The 19,971-nt window shown below is 37.0% G+C and overlaps 1 protein-coding gene and 1 long non-coding RNA gene across 4 annotated transcripts in view; one reads left to right on the top strand and one right to left on the bottom strand.

The window, feature by feature from the left end:
* The first annotated feature begins 1,777 nt into the window (after window positions 1-1,777).
* Window positions 1,778-16,866, top strand: LOC149085393 (uncharacterized). Of its 2 annotated transcripts, none has more exons than XR_016192837.1 (3): window positions 1,778-1,881; window positions 15,775-15,934; window positions 16,667-16,866. It is a non-coding gene; the product is annotated as an uncharacterized LOC149085393 (long non-coding RNA). The 2 variants fall into 2 exon arrangements; XR_016192838.1 differs by having other exon boundaries at window positions 1,798-1,885.
* The window catches only part of LOC149085392 (2-hydroxyacyl-CoA lyase 2-like), an 81,490-nt gene continuing 77,666 nt past the window's right edge, over window positions 16,148-19,971 (bottom strand). The window contains exon 16 of one of the 2 annotated variants that reach the window (XM_089233384.1): window positions 16,148-18,239. In XM_089233384.1, coding sequence (XP_089089510.1) covers window positions 18,054-18,239 — 186 coding nt within the window. In that variant the 3' untranslated portion in view covers window positions 16,148-18,053. The remainder of the gene's footprint in view (window positions 18,240-19,971) is intronic. The other variant, XM_089233385.1, reaches the window with a different exon arrangement.

Below are 19,971 nucleotides of genomic sequence, written 5' to 3'. Positions count from 1 at the left end.
AACGGTTGCAGAGATGTCTCCTGTCCAAACACTTGGGACAGACTTTTCTATATGAATAAAAAAATCATTTTTTTTTTTTTTTTTTTTTTTTGCAATAGCGTTTCTCAACCTTTCTATTGGACCAATAAAATATCTGAGACAATTCGGCGGACCTCCAACTTGCTGCATGAGTAACGTGACCATGCGTCCTGTATTTTACGGGACATTCCTGGGCTTATGTTTGTTCCGATTTCAAAGAATTATCCCGTTTTTTTTCAAGAAGGCTATTCGAATTTGTAATCGAATTCTTAAAATAGTGAATGAGAAGATAACTTCCTTCACATATAAATTATACTATGATAATTATAACTATAAACAAATACTCATCTTAGATCATATATATTTTGCCATATTCAACTTTTTTTCCGTGAACTGCAGTTCACTTCATTACGAGTCCCAGTGGTCCTTCACTTTTCAACTGATTCATAATTTTCCAAGATTTCAGAACCGATTGCTGATTTTGCCGACTTATGACAATGGTTTTGATGATGATTGGCACTGTCCCGTATATTTTGCCGTATATATATATTTCAGATCATAGTTTCCCTTCCCAACTTTACGGAGCGAATGCGAGCCGATCCCCCCGTTAAAAAGTCTCGCTGCAGAGAGAACAGGCCAACAACAGTATAATTATTCATTCATTACACTTCACTATGAGTTGAGAAAAAAAACTCATAGTTTAAAAAAAAATTGATTGCAGATGGCAGCACAAACAAATCTCACGGAAGATCCACTATACGTACACACACATTCCAACATGTACCAATTCGTTAGAAGTTCCGCAGAGGAATATGGACGAGGTGCATGTCTGGTTTAGTAGTAGTAGATCATAGTTTCCCGTAATTAAAGTGGTCCAAGTAATGATGTATATTTTTGTTTCCATGGAATACATTTTAGTTTACTGCGATTTGCTGTTGTCCTTTATTTCCCGACTCTTCAGAAATTTTAGCAAATTTGTCACAAATTCCAGTGTTTGGCAGCAATTTATTTCACATTTAATATTGCAATTTCGAGTATTTTCTTCGATTATATATTGTTACTCTAAGTATGAAGGTCTAATTTTTATTTGAATCCATAAGAATATTACCAGTATCAATAAAAGCATTTTCATTTAGTTAGAATTAAAATAATAAAGTCTGCCTGCGGATCAACTGTACCATCGTCGCGGACAACCACGGACCGTCGCGAATTTACAACATTTTCATACATACATATACGTGTATATATCTAAAAGCTCTCTCGTCAATATTCAATTCCTTTAGATGCCATTGCCACCCTGACTAACTTAGTCAAGTCATTAACCAACTGTACTGAATTTGTTTCATCACAACAAAATAGGAGATTTTTCTCCGTGTTTCGATACCAGAAAGGTATCGGTTTTCGATAGCATATTGTTTAGAGAACAGACGCATCAACATTTTCTCTACTTGGAACTAAATTTAGTTATCAAGGATTCACGAAAGAATCACTAACTATTCAATTAATTGAACAAGCTAATTTAACGTCTCAGATAAACTGTCGCCAGAAGTTTATAGACAGAGAATGCAATTGTTAAATTTTGCAATTGTAATGATAAAAAGCGGTAGTTTTTTGTAAGAATTTCCTACTGATGTATGATAATGAACTTCAATGAAAAAATAAATAAAATCTAGGCATTGTATTTATGTATCGAATAATTGAAAATAAATCGATAAGATAAAACAATGAGTTATCATCAGTTAGTTTTATTTTTCAGTTCTTTCTTTTGTGGATGAGGTAATAAAACTCAGCACAGAGTTTAGAAAAACAAAGATAAAATATTGAAAGCTTCTATTGGGGGTAACTGTTTCTCTCGAGAAAAACGTAGGTATATATATTTTTTTTTCAATTAAAAACTATGAATTTGGCATATTTTTGGGGATCATTTGTGATTCTTTTATATGAAGTGTCACTAAATACAGATAGCGTATAATAGCCATTAAGTACGCAAAAAATTCATTTTTTGTTCGTGAAAGCTCAATAAGTTTCTAATAGGTGAATGATGAATATAAATTTTTAGAATCTCATGAATCAAAGCATTCAGAGTATAGTCTATTCAGACTTAGTTCTGATCTAACGGTTGAGCATGTATTTATACCGAAAACTACAATTTAATCTTCAATTTTTATCACATATGTCAATGGTTCTCAAACTTTTGCCACCCGCGGAACCCTTACCTCAGTCAATATCTATTCAGGTTCCCCAGTATAGTCTATTGAAGAGCCACTTCACAGCACTGAACAGGCTCATACAAACATCAACTGCTAGGAGCAGTGACACATAGTTTGGGAACCACTGATATATGCAGTGTACATATTGATCAAAGAACAATCGTAATTTTGGCAGTTTTCCCTTTAAAAACTATTTGGCATTAGTACAATCTGCATTGTTTTTAAAGTGATTGTAGAAATATATGGTCATATATTTTATTAGATCCGGGGTTCCCAAAAAGTTTTCCGCCAAAGATTTCTTGGTGCTCCGCGAAGAAATTGGAAAATAAATATTCTCCGAGAAGTGTTTAAAAAATTTACATTTATACTAGGTTAAAGCTGTGGGAGCTATCTTCTTTTTGAATTAACGAAAGCAAATATTTTTAATATGATTAAATGTATCGGAGTAAATATCAGAGGTTTTGTTTCCGAACTAAACTGCATTTATTGAACCAGCGGGCAAATAATTTCCTGAGTTATTTCTCTCCGGGTTGAGCCCATGCATTAAGATGGCTCTGCATCATGCCATCATCGAGTCACGATGAACTTGTACAATTTCAATCTGCCATAGGGGATTGTAATTTCATGTGGGCTCCTCCATATTTTCAGCCACGCAATAGCAGCCTAGTATAGTTCGAAATCGAATCGGACACATCATTTCATGCTATTTGCCGATAGTCTGTTCACTGTTTTCTCTATCGTATATAGTTCCTAGAAATTCGCATTGTAAGCGCATTACTCTAGCTCAAAAAAAACAAAAAAAACACGTTCAGTGTGATGACTTGCTTTCAGTAAAGGTACCCTTATGAGTTTATGGCTCCTGAATCTCATACGTTGAAGTGTGCACACACTGCACGGTCCATGTACAGACTATCTCACGGTATTCCTCGTTCAGCTGGGTAGTAACAAAGCCTCCTAGAAGTATCTAGGAGGCTTTGTTTCTTCAACTTCGAGGAGCGAATACATATGGAAAAGCAAAGCTCTACAGTGGACGGTGCAAAACAAGCACATGGGGCCGTAAAAATTAAAGAGGAAGAAATGGTGCAAATAAAAAGATTATATTCAGTAATGAGGTGGTATGCAACAAATGCGGGGGGGGGGGCATAGAAAATTGTACAAACACAGTGCAGACATAAGGAAAAACAAAGCAGTACAGGGGACGCACAAAAAAAATACGAATATGAAGATACTATGGACGGACGCAAACGAGTAAAAATACCCATGTAAGTTCAAGAACATACATGTTAAGTGACTCCGTCATACCCTTATGTGGCACCTCATAGCCACTAGTGACTGTGGGAGACAGTCCGAGTTGTCAGTGTTTTCTGCATCTCCATGCTCTGGTGACGTTTCTTTGGGGTTGGTGGTACCGGTTGCTGCCTCATTCGATCTGATGGGGGGGGGGGGGGGGGTATCTGTTCTGCTGGTAATTGGAGATCGCTTATCATGAACTTGCTGCAGGTTGTCCTCAAGAAATCTCGTGGGATCCTCCAGAATCTTGGACGATCGTTGGTCCCTCGTCATCCTGTGGTACCACTCCGTAATTAATTCTACCCTGTTTCTCACCACATGGAATCAAGTGGCTTGCGGCCATGGGTAAAAAGGCTCCAATATTTAAGTGCCGGGGGCCCACTTGAAAATTTTTCCAGTGGACACTATCGTCCAAATTTATTGACAAAGTCTTTTTTTTACGACCATGCAATAGTGGTTTGATAGTCATTCTTGTGTGCCCGGTGCACACCAGGGTGTTCACGGGCACTGGGAAAGTAGCGTACGCAGGATTTTCTCGGGAGGGGGGCAATGCTTCACGCCCTTTCCCTTCTCCAGGGAGTTACGTTTTTTACTACAGAAATTCACCATAATATCAGGAAGGGGCAGGCCCAAACCCCTTTTGCGTACATTAATGCACTGGGGGTGGAAACCCTGTTTTAGAGGAGCGAAAAGCAGTTTTTGCCCCAGGCCGATAAAAACTTGAGTCCGTCCCTGAAATAAAGCAATATATTTTTCGCCGCCTTCCTTAGTTAGTAAACAGAATTGAGAGGGGTTTATAATTGGAATCTGGTTTACGATCATAGTCATAGAAACAAAAATCGAATTGAATTTTAAACAAAAGTCATCATTAGTTTTTTGAAAGGGTAAAAAAAGGAGAATTCCTTCTGGCGGCCCGGTGTGGCCGCACTTTACGCACAGAGCCGCAACAAAGAGAGAGCAGGTGAGTCTGGCCAACACCATCTATAGCAGGCCTCCTCGCGAAGCTCATGACATCATTGGAATAGGCCATTTCACCTGTAGCCATTGATTATAACTTAGCAGGCCGACGCATGCGATATCGTTACCATTTTTTGCAGTATATCCAATTACTATAAGTGAAATGGCCCATTTCAGTGACGTCACGAGCTTCACGTGGAGGCCTTCTGCTATAGATAATGTTGGTCTGGCGACGCGGGAGCTTAAGCGCTGAGTTTACGTTTTTTTCCATTAAAAATTACGGGTAGTGAGGCGCCAAAATGGAACCTGGTCCCGAGTAAATTTTTGTTCCTAGTTGTGGCCCTGCTTAATTCTGAGCCTGTGGTATCTGGAACTTAGATTTCTGAAACTCCGAAAGGTGTTTAATTGTGTGTGAATGTGTGGTTTGTTATCATTTTTCGGTCTACGTACATGTCTTGCACTATTGGGAAAGTTTGATGAAGCGGAAGACGGACCAGGGATCTGGGGGTGCTAAAATGCATGGTTTCTCAATGCGAGAGAGTACTGTACTTTTTTTTTGTAATTGCTCCTTCTGTGTGAGACGTGTAATTTTTTTTCATCACTATTGGACAACAAAAGAGAAAGCAAACTGCCAAAGCCTCCGAGATAGACACCTCCTAGATCCTGTACTAATAAGACTAGTAGTATCTCCCGGAGGGTTTAAGCAAAAAAAGTTGATGCGTGTGTATACTTTATCTTCACGGAAATTGGTATACAGTGTGCACTGCTTATCGACTCAAACATTGAACTTTCTCCTCATCACTGTTTTTTCATTTGTATTTTGCGCAGTAATTTTTTTAATATCTTCAGGATTATTTTTTATTTATGTGTATCTAACTTTCCCATTTCGGCGCCCAATATAATTTGGCACCCTGTGCAATTGTACAGGTTGCACCGCCCTAAGCCCGTTACTGATCCCATCGATACCATGATCGAGTTTATCGATAAAAAGTGAGAAATGTATTCGGCCAAGGACACTTCCTTGAGGAACACTACTTGTGATCCCTGTCCAATCAGAGAATTCTCCGTTCACCATAACTCGCTGTGACCTATCTCTTAACCTCCTATCTAATCCAGCAAGTTGCCCTCAATTCCAACTTCGCGTAAACGCTTCAAGAGTTTACCATATTGGACCCAATCGAATGCCTTCTGGAAATCAAGAAAAACAACATCGACATTTTTGCCCTTACCCAAAGCCTTAGTCAATTATATTAGCCCCTTCTTCTCTTTCCGCCATCTCGTTGGGTAAGTTGCCTTTTCGTGGTCTCTGTATTTGTAGCTGAATGCATATTTGGTGTTCTGCTCACAGTGACGACTTTTTTCCAAGTGGACGTCAACTCTCAATTGCACCTAGAAATTCCATCTGACTAAGCTACGCAGACCCTAATAATTCCAAAGACCAAAATAGTGTCTGATTGGACGGTCGGGTTCATATTGTGCCGTTGAAAAAGAGAGTCCCACAACCAATGATTTTTTGTGTCGAAAACAGAAGTCACCAAAATACCGATATTCTTTTCCAAGAAGGTAACTCAAGTAATAAGAATACAAGTATCGCACAAATCGCGCATCTGGCTCTGTGTAGACTAAAGATATATACTATTATAACTCTATGGTGTAATCATATGGACAGGAGCACCAGGTAATAGTGGGTGTGCGTATCCTTCCACATCTACAGGTAGTCTGTCTGGTCCATGTGAAGCTAGTCAATTTTATTTTGATACAACCACGTGTTTATTCATTCTAGATGGTCAATACTATATACGCGACTGGTTTTTGGCACGCTTTCCATTCCGATAATAAAATTCCCCTCGAAGTCTACCGGTGTGTGAATCAGTTCCTTGAGCGTATATTGAAACCGTGTGGCCCCGACGGTTGTCAAATCAGGGGTAAGAAAAAAATAATTGCAAAAATAATGCGGAGGAGGAATTGTTTTGCCTGTAAAACTCAAACTATGGATGTAATTGAATGGACTGATTTGCAAAAGAAACAGTGATTGTTGATGCATTGCATCTACTAGCTGGGAACCAGATAAACGATGAATATGTATCAGTTTATGAAGAAGTAAAGCCCACAGGGTAAAAATTAAATGACTGAATTGCCCGTATTTCACCATATTACTTATGGCGGACATAAATCTGCGAGCTTTCTCGGTCATTTTACTGATGCGCGGCTTATAAAACGGAGTGTTATCCCTGGTGCGACCAGTGACGCTGTAACTGACCATTATGTCGGCTCTTGAACAGTGAGCCTTGGTATAGATAAAAAAAATAAGACGACTTTGCTTCTCTCTCGGACAAACAATGTTTCCCACCAGATGGAAAAGTGGCGCTTTCTATCGCAGTTATCTTTTTTTTTCCCATGGTCCAAATAACGTATATACCAAAAGAAATTTCAATGAAATACGTCCACCTTAAAGTGACACAACTCGACTCAATTATACTGACAATCAAGGGCGGTTTAATTGAGGGAGCAAGGGGTGAAAATTCACATGTGACATCACGCTTTTGAGTCGTACCACGACAACGGAGATGTTGAGAAAACTTCGAATAAATAGGCAGGGCCAGTGCCGTCTTAACGTATGGGCCCACCCGGGCACAGCCCGGGGTCCTCACAAAAATGAGATGCGGTTGAAATTCTCTAGGATTTACCAGATAGGGCCTCCGAAAAACCACTTGGCCCGGGGTCCCACGATACTCTTAAGACGGCCCTGGGCAGGGCCTACGACCGTAATACTAGAAACAAGAATGTAAGCTATCAGGGGCGGCTCGAGACAAAATCTGTTTGGGATCTCGGATTTTTGCGCTTGCTATCTATTCACCCCATAGCCCGTACATCCTGCTTCAGGGCTCCTAGGCTGGAAACTTTCATGGGCCCAAGCCAGATGTTAAATGGGAGACCCTTCTAGTTAATTTAAAGCGTGAAAAAAATAGTAAGGATAGAGTCCCGGGCGGGAGATCTGTCAGCCATGCCCCTCCCCAATAACTTATCCTAAGAATTCCTAACAAAAAAAACTTTTTTTTTGCCCTTTCATCTGGAATTTAGCGCCAGAAAAGACAGAAATCACTTTCTTTGGCCAATGAAACTTTTTTCACACATTCACAATGGACTTGGCACCCCTATTGAGTGACGCCCCGTGCGGCCGCAATAGGTTGCATGGCCGAAATGCCATCCCTGTATTCTATGAAAGGGGGCAAGTATGCATTTTGGTTCCCTCACCGCAAGCCCGTTGCCAGAAATTTTGTTCGTGGGGGAACCAAAGTGATAGAATAGATTTGGCCATCTTTTTCCCTTTTTTCGGTCATTTTCTCACATTTCGAGGGGGGAACCAAACCCCTAAGTCCCTCCCCCTCGTTACGGCTTTGCCTCACTCAGTATTTTTTCTAGAATGGTCCGAAAAAGCAAAGGAAAAATTCGGCTTCTCACTTATCCGGTCCCTGGAGTACCAGAAACACCTTCGAAATAAATTTCTTAATAAAATTAACCTCGTTATATATTATCTTCACAGGATAAGTGATGTTGGCTCTCCTAATCAAGTGCTGTTTTAAGAATTAAATTACCTGTTATCTGGCATTAAGAACGGCAAAATAATTCTGGATCAAAAAAAAAAAAATTCTGCTTCAAAAGCGGGACGTATGGTCACGATGATTTGCAAGGTAAATAATGGTGCGGCTTACTTCTGAAATGAATCAGGTTTATCTAGAGGTGCCCTTAACTGAAGCCCTGCCATCCTCCCACTAGGGTCGCCTTTAGGGGCGAAATATGAGGCTTCGCACCCGGGCAGCTGGTAAGCTCGAGCCGTTCTCCGGCCTATATGGTGGACGTGTTTCAATGAAACTTGGTACATACGTTCAGGGCCGTAACTAGGACTTAAGTGCCGCCCCACAAGTTTCATCAAAATACCTCCATCAGAATGGGAGCTACATACGTCTGAGTAGTGTCGGTTTATTTATAACTGCCATTTTCCAGGAGTGGCCAACTTCTTTCTGTTCGGTAGCCAAGTCAGATAAACCGCCGCGGATCGAATCAACAAAATGATCCAAGCACGGGCAATTTAATCATTAAACTTATTTTTTTACACAAAAATTGCCACGTTTTTAAGACAAATAAATCACACTGGTCGAATGGTCGACGCGTTTCGGCTCTTCAATGGAGAGCCGTCATCAGGACCTCGTGGTCAGAACTCACACGAATGAAGAGTGATGTTTACGTCTGGTCGTCCGAAGAGTTCGCCTTTGTATTTGCTGCGTCCGAGTGGTCTTTGGATGCGAATTGGGGAGCCATCTGTTGTAAAGTGTTGAAAGTTTTTTCACGACTGAGGTTAATAAAGCCTGTCCAAGCTGACGAAATAGGTGGTGTGTTTCTTCCATCATTAACGAGGAAATTCTGGCATGTTCTGATGAAGTATCCCTCGAGAAAATTCAATTCCGAATTGTGTGTTGCTTTTTTAAAAACAAATGCTTTGTCAAAATCAAAATGATGTGAATGTTGCCAGCAGTGTTGGGCAATAGCCGAATTATCCGTCCGTCCCTTCTCAACATGCTTTCGGTGTTCGAGAACTCGAATATTTAGATTTCTTCTAGTTTGGCCAATATATCCATTTTCACAATTCTTGCATGGGATGAAGTAGATACCAGATTCTTTGGAGGGTGAGATAGGATCTTTCAGATGGGAAAAGGTGAGTATATTTGTTGGCTGGAATATTGTATGGAAGTCTAACCAATTTTGTGATAACATTAAACTTATGTATATATATATATATAACCCTGGGTTTATAATTCCTACTTTTTCATAACCTAAGACACAAATTCATTGCTCTCTTATCTGGTCATATTCTCAGCTAGATGCAATGCATAACAAATTATTCGATCCAACACATTTATAGTTCGAATTTTACAAAATAAACATTTTCCGAATTTTTCCGCAATTATTTTTTCTTCTTTCTCCTGATCTGTCACCCCTCTTATTGCGGCAACATGTGTGGACCGACGAGTTGAAAAGCGGGGAAGAAAGCGCGCCAACAATCAGTCACGTGGACTGCTCCGAGGGTGTCCGGAATGACCACTGAGCTATAAGGAAAGCTATATATTTTACTTATAGCTCAGTGGGAATGACTGACATACAGTATATCAAACATCAAGATAAAGTGACCATACGTCCCGTATTTTCCTGTTCTTTGGGCCACCTCGATTTTTTTTTGCAAAAATGTGTCCCGGCTTCTCCCGTTTCTCAAAGAGAGTTTACCTGAATGCTCATATTTATTTTTATCAAAAATGTTAACACGTGATTTTCATAAATGAATGAGTTGACATTTCCAGTGGGATATATATTTGTATTTTCTCTGAATATTACACGTTTTGGCAACTAGTGTGCCAACTTAGATATTTTCCAAATAGATCTGGTCTTTTTTCGGCCATTTAGTTGGAAAAAAAAAAACCAATCTAGTTGCTTTTCTTGGAGTCCGTTTCAAAAATTTTTCCTATGTACTAGTAGTCTTATTAAATTACGTGAAAATACGGGAGCTCATCTAAATGATGATTAACATTAATTCTGGTTGTTTAACAGCCCAATTTCTAGTTGTTTTTAATGAAGAATCTAGTTGGAAAATTTTTGACTGTTGACACTTGAGTTGTTAAAAGTGAATTGAGGGATTTTGAAATATATTTTTTCAACATACATAAACCACACAGAATAGTTTGCTTATTAATTTTTTTTGTCAGAAGCTGCTGCTTTTCACATTTGACAGGCGGCTGTAAATAAGTTCATTCAGTAGATTTTATTCAACATCTTACGCATTGAGAGTATATAACAATGATTTTTCAAATAAAACTTGGAGATGGCCTGTGAATTTCAACGAAAATTTCTTATTTTGCAGAGTAAACACATTTAGAGCACAAAGTGAAACTGTAAACGAATATGTGAAAATATTCTGGTAGCAGTCTTTTTTTTCTTTCACTTGAGGGAAAACATTGAGTGGGCGATGAAAAAATAAATTTGAATCGATTGAGAAACAAAATATTCGGAAGTCTCGCATCACCACAAACAAACTTGTTCTGAAATGTCTTTCAAACTTGGGGATTGAAAACAGCCATTTGTGGTATTTTAGAAAATTTTCGGTAGTTTTGTACCATAATTGGCAATTTTGCCGAAATTTGGCGATGTCCTGTATTTTCCTCGAATTAATATAGTCACCTTAAGATAATATGGACCAGACAGACTACTGGTAGATGTGGAAAGGCGCGCGTTCACCATTCCATGATGTTCCTGTACTACATCTATAAAATTAAACGAAACCAGTTTCGGCAATACAAGCAATCTTATTATGTAAGCTACCTTCTTTAACCAGAATATTGATGGTTCAGTTTGAAGAATGGCACCAACCTGCCATGTCGAAATTTAAAGATGAATGCTTTTCTGTTTACGGTATAGACAATCACCGTATCTGGGTGTGAAACTCACTTAGTCAATAGCGCAATACCCCATCTATCAAATATGCCACCAACCAAGACCTCCCCACTCTGTCTCCTCATATCAAATATGACACGTTTGTTCTTTGGAATTACATGTTAGGGGTATGTGTGGCTGTCATTTCATTTCCTGGTGCTGTTGGTGAGTTGCCACCCACTTAGGAAAAAACATTTCATCACAGAGAGAACAACACTAAATATGCATTCAGATACAAATACAGAGGCAACAACAGGAAAATTGCCCAATGAGGTGGCAGAAATAAAAAGAAGCCAATAAGAATCTTTATGAGCAATTTGTGTTTGAAAAGACAGTATATTGAAAAAATGTAAATTATTTTTGGCACCAGAAATAATGAATTTATTTTATTTCACTTTTTCTTACTTTAGTTTGTTTGTAGTCTGCTGTTGGAAAACAAATAGTTCGAATAATGATAACAAATTTAATTTAATTGCACAGTCAGGCCCCCATGGCTTTAGAAAATACACTAGAAATGATACATATATATAGTCATAGATTGAGTACATGTTCTTTGCCCCCCCCCCCCCCGGAAGAAGAAGAAATTATGGCCCTGTGCACAATATATTTTCACTTTGCCTGAGCCACATAAAATCACCTCGCACACCACCCCTGGTATACTCATTAATTATTTGAAGGCCCCAATAAATTTCCCAAAATTTATTGGCTATGATAAATAGCGAATTTATTGAGCTTGCCAGCTCAGTTGGTGATTTATTAACTAATTATCACTTGTACCGTAACATCATAAACTGTGTATCACAGAAAAAAAGCGACGGCAGTTATTTGTTTCTATATCATCTGGGTGTAAAATTGTGAAGCATTACAGCTGAAGGCTGTGAAACACAAGTAAATGTGCGATTGCCATTCTCATCTAGTAGAGTATTGGGTTTTTGACATGACAAGTCAAAAACTGGTTTAAACTGTCAAAAACCTAAATGAATGCTTTTGGATGTTTTGAACACAATAGGTATATAACATGGTGAAAAACTTACTTTTTTGCATTACATTTTATTTTTAAACATTAATTAATACAATTAAAACAAAATATTAATTATGATTTGCAATTTTGAATTTTTTGAAATAAAGAGTCTAGAACGTACAAAATATAATTTTATTGTTTATTTATCTAAACTACATATTACCTGTGTCCAATTTACTAAGCAAAAAAGAGCTGTTCATTCAAAATATGTGTGATAGGGCATAAGGGTTAGGTTTTGACTTCAGAAACCAATTCAGTATTAAAACATTCAAAAACTTATTGTCAAGGCTCTCAAATAGTTATTTTAACCTGATAGATATGTTAAATAACAAAACACTTTCTTTTATTTAGATTGAAGTGTTTTATATTTTGAATAACAATTACTGGGAAAAATATTTATTTTGATATTTTAAATTTTCTGATCTGCCCAAAATTTTATTCCATGTAAAAATTCTCGTGCTACATCTGTTTAATATGCTAATTAATGTATTTATTCATATAAAACTTAGATCATATATGTTGTATAAATTCTGAGTTTTAAAAAGTATTTTCGATCAAAGTAGAGCTGGCAGGACTTGATACCTAAAGCATTACAGGTGTATTTTACACATTTAGATATAGCTTCAATTGCAAAATGCTAATTATAGCATTATAAATGCTAATAAATATACCATATCATGGTTATTCTAAGTTATTAGCATTCTTAGTTAATTCCTAGTTATTCCTACTTTCCGCTGAGAATAAGTTGCAGGAGTTTCTTAAGCATCATATACAAGCCAGCACTGACAAATTGAAGAACATTTTAGTCCTACAATTTCAGATTTTGATTGCTAGATATATTCTAATGTTATGCACAATACAGGTATTGTTTTAAGTATGAGTGATTATCTAGATAATTTACTATCAGAGAAATCAGGATTACATAAATGGTGAAAAAGAACTTTTTAAACACCTATCTGTTATAAAGAGAGTAGTGTACAGCAGATGTTTATATCTACATATTTGTAAGCAGTTAAAGAAATTTTTGAAGGTCAAGAATCTTGAATTGAAAAATACCAAATAATTCTAGTTTTTCCTTCAGTGTTTATGCTATGCTTTATTCAAATTGTATATTTTGTATCCATTGTATCCAAAAATTAAAAACTGCTGAGCATCAAAAACCTACCAACCCTGATCTAGTACTTCTGAATTAATGGGAAAAATTATGGGTTTCTATTCTTTTTTAGACACCCAAAGTACCTGTTATGGGAATACTGTATTACTGAACATTAAGACATCATAAAACACAGTATAAAAAAAGTTGTTAAGGTTAACTGTATGCATATGATTTGAATGAAATTTAACGAATTTTTGATTGTACATGTATGGCAATTGGAGTTAGTGAGTGGAGAAATCCACTCGAAGAAGAAAAAATGATCGGAATAAATAATTTATAGCAAGGTTGCATGCATGAAGCTGTTTCTATGTTAGATACAATGGGGGAGAGAGTAGACTATCTCAAAGCAACCAAAATTTCCTCTATGTAAACTAAAGACAAACACCCATAGGTTTGAAACACTTCAGATGCCCCTGTATAGCATATAATTAAGCTGTAGCCAGGGCCACACTAAGAGGATGGAGGGGGTGATGCTAAGGGAGCTGGGTTTATTCTTTCCGTTCAAAACTATGGTGGGAGGGAGGCACCTAAATGGATACTGGCCCCCCAGGATGACAGTGAATTTTCGTTTCTCGTTGCGGGGCCCTGTCTCTTGTAATGGAACAAACCTGCGGTGGGTTGACAGGGACCACCCCATACAAATAAGTGCTAATTAATTTTTATATTTTTAAAAGTAATAGATTCACTTGAAAAGTCTTGTCGCCTTGGATGAACCAGAAGGCACCTAATGTGATGCAGCACCATCATTGGGATATCCCCATCTCGTCGGTGTTTGTGGCAAACAGCATGCTGTTGCTTTGGCCATCTGATGGATCTGAAATAATAGATTATATGCAAATAGGGATAGATGGATGCCGATTGGTCACCTCGCCAGCAGTCAACACTACATAAGGTGCCAGCCAGTTCACCTTCCCCCACTCCATTTCAACTTCATTTGACCATGTAGTTTCATCTCTGTAACTTGCTTCATTTGTCGTACTCTGACTCCACCGGGGAAGTCTGGTCCTCTGTCATCAATGTTTCTGAATTCAATTTTGGCTGCTCAACCATTCTCTAAAGTCCACAGAAGTAAAGGAAGCCAGTGGTGTAGTTTGAGTGTGATTGACGAACACATTTAAGGACTGATTCTCCATGGATTGAAAATACAGATTGTCACATCGAGGGAGTGAGACTGAGTTATGGTGAAATTCTAATTTTGTCAAAATTTCTGATTTCAATAAACTTAAATAATGTTAAATTCGGTAATAAAAGTTAATTGTAATAAGTTATAATTCTCCACTCTTGTTGTTTGCTTGTTATGCTAATTTTTTCCATCCCGGTTGTGATAATTGTCACACTGAGTGTAGCTAGATCCACAGAATAACAATATTTTCTACAGGGAACTCTAATAAAGCCACAGAAAGAACACAGTGCCCTTAGAACTATGTGACCTATTTTGAATTTTAACGAAGTAGAGAGATTCTATACCCCGAATAACACTGTTGAGTTAACATTTGCTATGAAACATCACGTGCCAAATGTTTGTTTGCCTGCCATGCCTTTGGCGCATCTAAGATCTCAGCTTAGGGACCCTGATTTAGGATGTGGAGGGCCATGGGATACACCCCCCTCCCTGACCCAAGATTTTAGTATTTTTTTGCAGTATAAATCCCTTGGCCTCCACTCCTCTAGCTGATATAATAATGTGCTATAAACTGGTACACAATATGGTACATTTGCCTTCTGATAACACTTTTGGAAATCTTGGACAGATGACCCAACCTCTACAGACACAAGTCTTCAATTGAAAATTCCAGTGGCGACTGCTATTTTTATGGCCTTAGATGCCGTTCAGCTAGACTGTGGAACAGTCTTCCATGTTATCTCATTTCTGCCTTATGCTGGATTAGTTTCTTCCTTGGACGATTTTAACTTTACACCTTATATGAAGTGTTTTTTTATTTGATTTATGTTCTTGGTTTTGAATCTTACCAGTGTAAGTGCAATCTTGCCTACTGGATTGTATGTGATAAAATAAATAAAACACTTATGGTGTAAATCCCGGCCTAAGAGCGAGAATTCATAACCAAGAAACTTAGGTGAACTATACTGGGAAACCCTTTACATTACAGAAAAACCAATGCTATATAGGGTATTTAAACATAGAGAGCATAGGTAAACAAGGCGCATGGCATTTTACTGGTGATTCGTTGATCCCAGAGGCATACTCCTAATTAGAAAAAGTATCCAAATAATGTGTAATACTCAGATATGCCATTCATGTTGTAATGAGTTGTATAGTTATTTAAAAAAATTAAACTTTTATATGGACACCCTGTGACAATCCAATTAGAAAGTTGTTACCCTGTCTCTCCTGACGCCAAAAAAGAAAAAAAACTGTTGGCATCAGGAGAGACAGGGTAACAACTTTCTAATAGGGTTTATGGGCATGGGATGCCTGTATGAAAAGTTTATTTTAATACCTATACAACCCCTTGCAACATGAATGACATGTTTTTGGATACTTTTACTGATTGGAAGTATACCTCTACGATCAACGGTTCACCAGTAAAATGCCGTGCACCCTGTATGTAATGTTCAAAACCTATTTTCATAAAAACTGCATAATATATTTGAGAGATACTTCATCTTCTAAATTGTAGCAAAAATGCGTCAAATTCATTTATTTGCACTTGGTCTTCTTCTGCTGAGCATTTCAGTAGCTGATGGTGGAGTCTGCGATTGGGTTTGCCGATCAGTATGCACTGTTCCTGCTGTATGCCACGTGGTTTGCAAGATGCTCTGTACAGATGCATATAGAAGGTTAGTCTTCCAAACTTTATTTTCTATTTCGGTTGCACGATTCTGGGATGTCAGTACTAGTGATGAGTTTTCATCATTAATACTAAAGTATGAAAAAGGGTGTAATTTATACAACTACACCATTTTTCTGTATACAATACAATCTGTATAAAGAAAAAAAACTAACAAATAGTACAAGCAAGTTCTAAATATAAAAGTAACTTACTACAAAAGTAAAATAAAAAAATGCACGATTTATTCCAAATCAAACGCCAATGAGCTTACAAAACTGCAACTTACCCATAATATCCCTGGCAATCGCCATTTGAATGAGATGGAATTTTGCCTGCAAGTAATTTTTGTGTTACTCCTTATTCTCTACTATTGCAATATCTCAACCTACACAACTGCAAAATTATATAACTTCTGACATTTTTTCTCAACTATAAAAAATCCCACTAAATTTTCTCTGATAAAGTTTTAAAATTTTTGAATTTTCTTTAGATATTGGACAGAATCTGTGAAGTATAATGAGACCACAGAAGAGAGACTAATATTTTTTTATTTGACCCACCTCTCCTGCAATTGGTTTTAAAAAAAAAGTTTTTTATGATTATCCACTATTTTAAACATGAAAAAAATACTATCGCAAACATTTTCACAATAAAATTCATATAGGCCTGTTGATCTATCTAGAATAGAATTCTGAAAATATGGATTTAATTTACATTGCTTTTGAATTTTTTTTTACAGCATGAATACCACTGAAGATGGCATTTCGGTGACAAAAACTGACGTACATTTCGAATTCGACGCTTGAATTCATTTTAATCGATAATTCAAAAAATCTATGTAAATTTAATTTTTTTTAAATTTTGTTGTGTTTTTGTGTTGAGCATTTTCTCAGAAAAGGCAAAGAAATCAAGAGTTATGAGATTAAATCTATGAATTCATTTGGTGCATTGTTATCAATTCCTATTCACAAGAGAATATGTAGCTTTAAATAAAATAACAGCAATTACAAACACGTTTTTAAACTCAGACACAATCCCAAGACTTACTGAATGAAATTGCCAGCTGCAAAGTTTGTTTTATCTCAAGTATTACAGACAGATAATTATCATTAAATTTTAAATAAGTGATAATTAAACATTAGTGCTTTATAGAAGGGTGCATGTATAAAATAAGATGTTGAAGAAAGTACTGTATATAATTTCATACACATAATTCACATATGCAAATCTCGCTTCTCTGAGAAAAAAAAAAAAAGTATTCTTTGGGGGAGTTTTCAATGAAATAGTCCAATTATTGGCAGCTGCAAATTTTGCTAATATGCAAAATAAAATTCTTCCAATAAATGAACAGCAATATTTGATATGCAAACAAAGTATCAAAACGTGAAATGCTCCTGTTAACATAATATGCAAAATAAAAACCAACTTTTTAATTTGAATGTACAGTAAAACCAAGTGAGGCCTTTTTATTAGATCTTGGTATTAGCATCCGTTATAAAAAAAAAATTGTGTAGATTATTTTTTAAATATTCATTTTCACATTCTGAACCTCTGAAAAAAATAAAGTAGATAATATGCAGTGGTGATCCACACTAAGAAATCTAGATGTTATAATCTGCAGATTATAAGCAGGAAATCAAAATAACTTTTCAATACAGAAACAAGCATTGGGATATCATAAAAGATTGTTACAAAAATAAAATTTATTCACTTACCAAAAACAAAAGTTTTCAAGTTTTATAATTCAATTCAAACAGTTCCATATAACAGTATTTCTAACTTATATGAACTGCACATGTATGAAAAAAAAAAGTTCAAAATTTTTTATTAAAAAAAGCAGTAATTAGAAAAATGTCATTCTTTTCCCGAAAGAAAGCAATGCATTTACAAATGAGAAAAGGGGAAAAAAGCAAACACTGAATTCGATAACACAACGCTTAAAATTTCCTATGCTAAATTTTCGAAAAAATGAATGTGGTCCTCACATAAATTTAATATGAATAACATATCAAATTAACATTACAAAGAACATACAAAATTATTAATATTACAAAGAAGAAACATTATGAAATAGAAATATATGAAAAAAAAAAAAACATATGCAAACACATAAGTACAGAATTTTATCAAACTGAAATACTACCAGAACGAAAATCACTTTTTCCAATGATTACATTGACTAAAACACTTTCACATTTTTCAAGATCCGCAAATGCTTCAGAAAATTTACAGCCTAACAAATGCTTATCTGCTCCAGTTAAAGTCATTCCCTTTCCACCTAAGGCTTCCACTACTTTATCATATTTAGCATGCTGCATAAAAAAAATGAACAAAAAATAAAATAGTAAAGAATGAGTAGCACCACAAAAAAAAATCAACTAATATTAAAACATGTATCCTATATTAATCTCATTAAGACTAGAATTACAGAGCAACCACTTTGATGGCTTTTTAACTTTTAGCGCCAACACAACAGTACTATCTTTCAAAATTTCATGATATTTTCTTTTTTGTCAACAGGAATCTTTTGGCGCAAAATAAAAATTCCAAGTCATCTCCTTAAACAGGGTGTCTACCAAATATCAAAAGCAAAATTCAGTGACTTTTTGGGGACTTTTCTCATTTGACAAAAGGAACGATGCTGGACTGTTTTTTTTATATGTGGTTTCCAAACTGTGAGTGGGGAGGGGGTTCTTAATGAAAGGGGTAATGCAAGTGAATTTACGAGATAAAAACATTTGATAAAAAATCAATTATTTTAATCATTTGAAACTTTCAGCAGAACATGATGTCAATGAACATACAGACATACCAACATTGGCATGAAGCCTCTCAATAGTGCTGAATGTTGAGCTTCACCACGATGGGGGAGGGGGGTAACAACCCCTCAACCATGATAAAGTTGGTAAAAAACCTCAATTTTTAAAAAAAAATTTAAAAACTTAAATTTAAAGATTTAAGTACAACACACCATAGGAACTGGACCCTAAGGGCTCAAGCCACCCTCACAAAAGCATAGGCGGCAACCGGTTCTTTCTTGAACACGGAGGGGCAACAAATGTCCATTTTCTGCCTATGGCAATAATTTTTTTAATCGGGGGGTCATCGTTCCTATCGCTCTCCCTCTGTATATCACCCATGCCTTCAACCAACTTTGTGAGGTCGCCTAAGCCCTTAGTAGATCCGGAATATCAAATGAAATTCATCTCTGAATGCGCCCTTGGGTCGTAAATACAGACGTCTGGAAACCCTAAATTTCCCCTGTTTTTGTCGTATCAGAGTTCCTTCGGCACCTATGACAAAACGTTCCAAAACAAGATCCACGGGCGCGACTGCGTAAGTTGAAAACACGCTTCTGATTCGATATCGAAGCGAATGCAAAACTACTGAACACACCATTGATCGATATTAAGCTGTGTACACAACAGCCGCACGCATAGCAATAGTGGGCTTAAAAAAAAGAGTCAAACAACATTGAACGAAGTGAGATGTATCAAGCAGTTTGTTTGATCGGTTCAATGATTGGTGCCAACTGTCGAAATCTGCAGTTTGCTGTTGGAATCGACGCGCATCGCCAGACAGGGATGTACATCAGAAAAAAACGCTGTCTAAGCGAATGAGCCCATTTCTTTACTGATTGCATTACCGGGGGCAGACAAAACATATCGGAGCAGGTAAAGCTGGGTTTTCCTAGCATTAAGTTTTTTGTGCCACGTGTGTGTGTGTGTGAACCAAACTGCACCATTTTGTGTTGGCAGAAATGTGTTACATAGTCACACTACACGGTTATGTTTTCCTAGCGTGGCGCATCAGCTCAGGGCGGCTATACAGCATATGGCCCTGGCATCAACTAATCTGTCATCTGCATGCTCCGGTTTGAAGGTGAAGAAAACAACAAAAATGAAGGGAAACTTTGTGAAGCGCACGATGCATTTGACTCCTCCAGAAGCAGTCAGCCAATCACGCCCGACGTAAAGTGCTGTCATGAGCCGTATTGCGCTCAGTAGAAAAACAGCCATACTGCTCTTCTCATTGGTGAGTAGA

This window comes from Pholcus phalangioides, unplaced genomic scaffold, assembly GCF_987345545.1.
Source record: "Pholcus phalangioides strain wild (caught in Gottingen) unplaced genomic scaffold, Ppha-v1.0 ptg000007l_1, whole genome shotgun sequence".
NCBI lineage: Eukaryota > Metazoa > Arthropoda > Arachnida > Araneae > Pholcidae > Pholcus > Pholcus phalangioides.
Note: the sequence above shows the minus strand (reverse complement) of the source record. Positions and strands in the feature narration are given on the sequence as shown.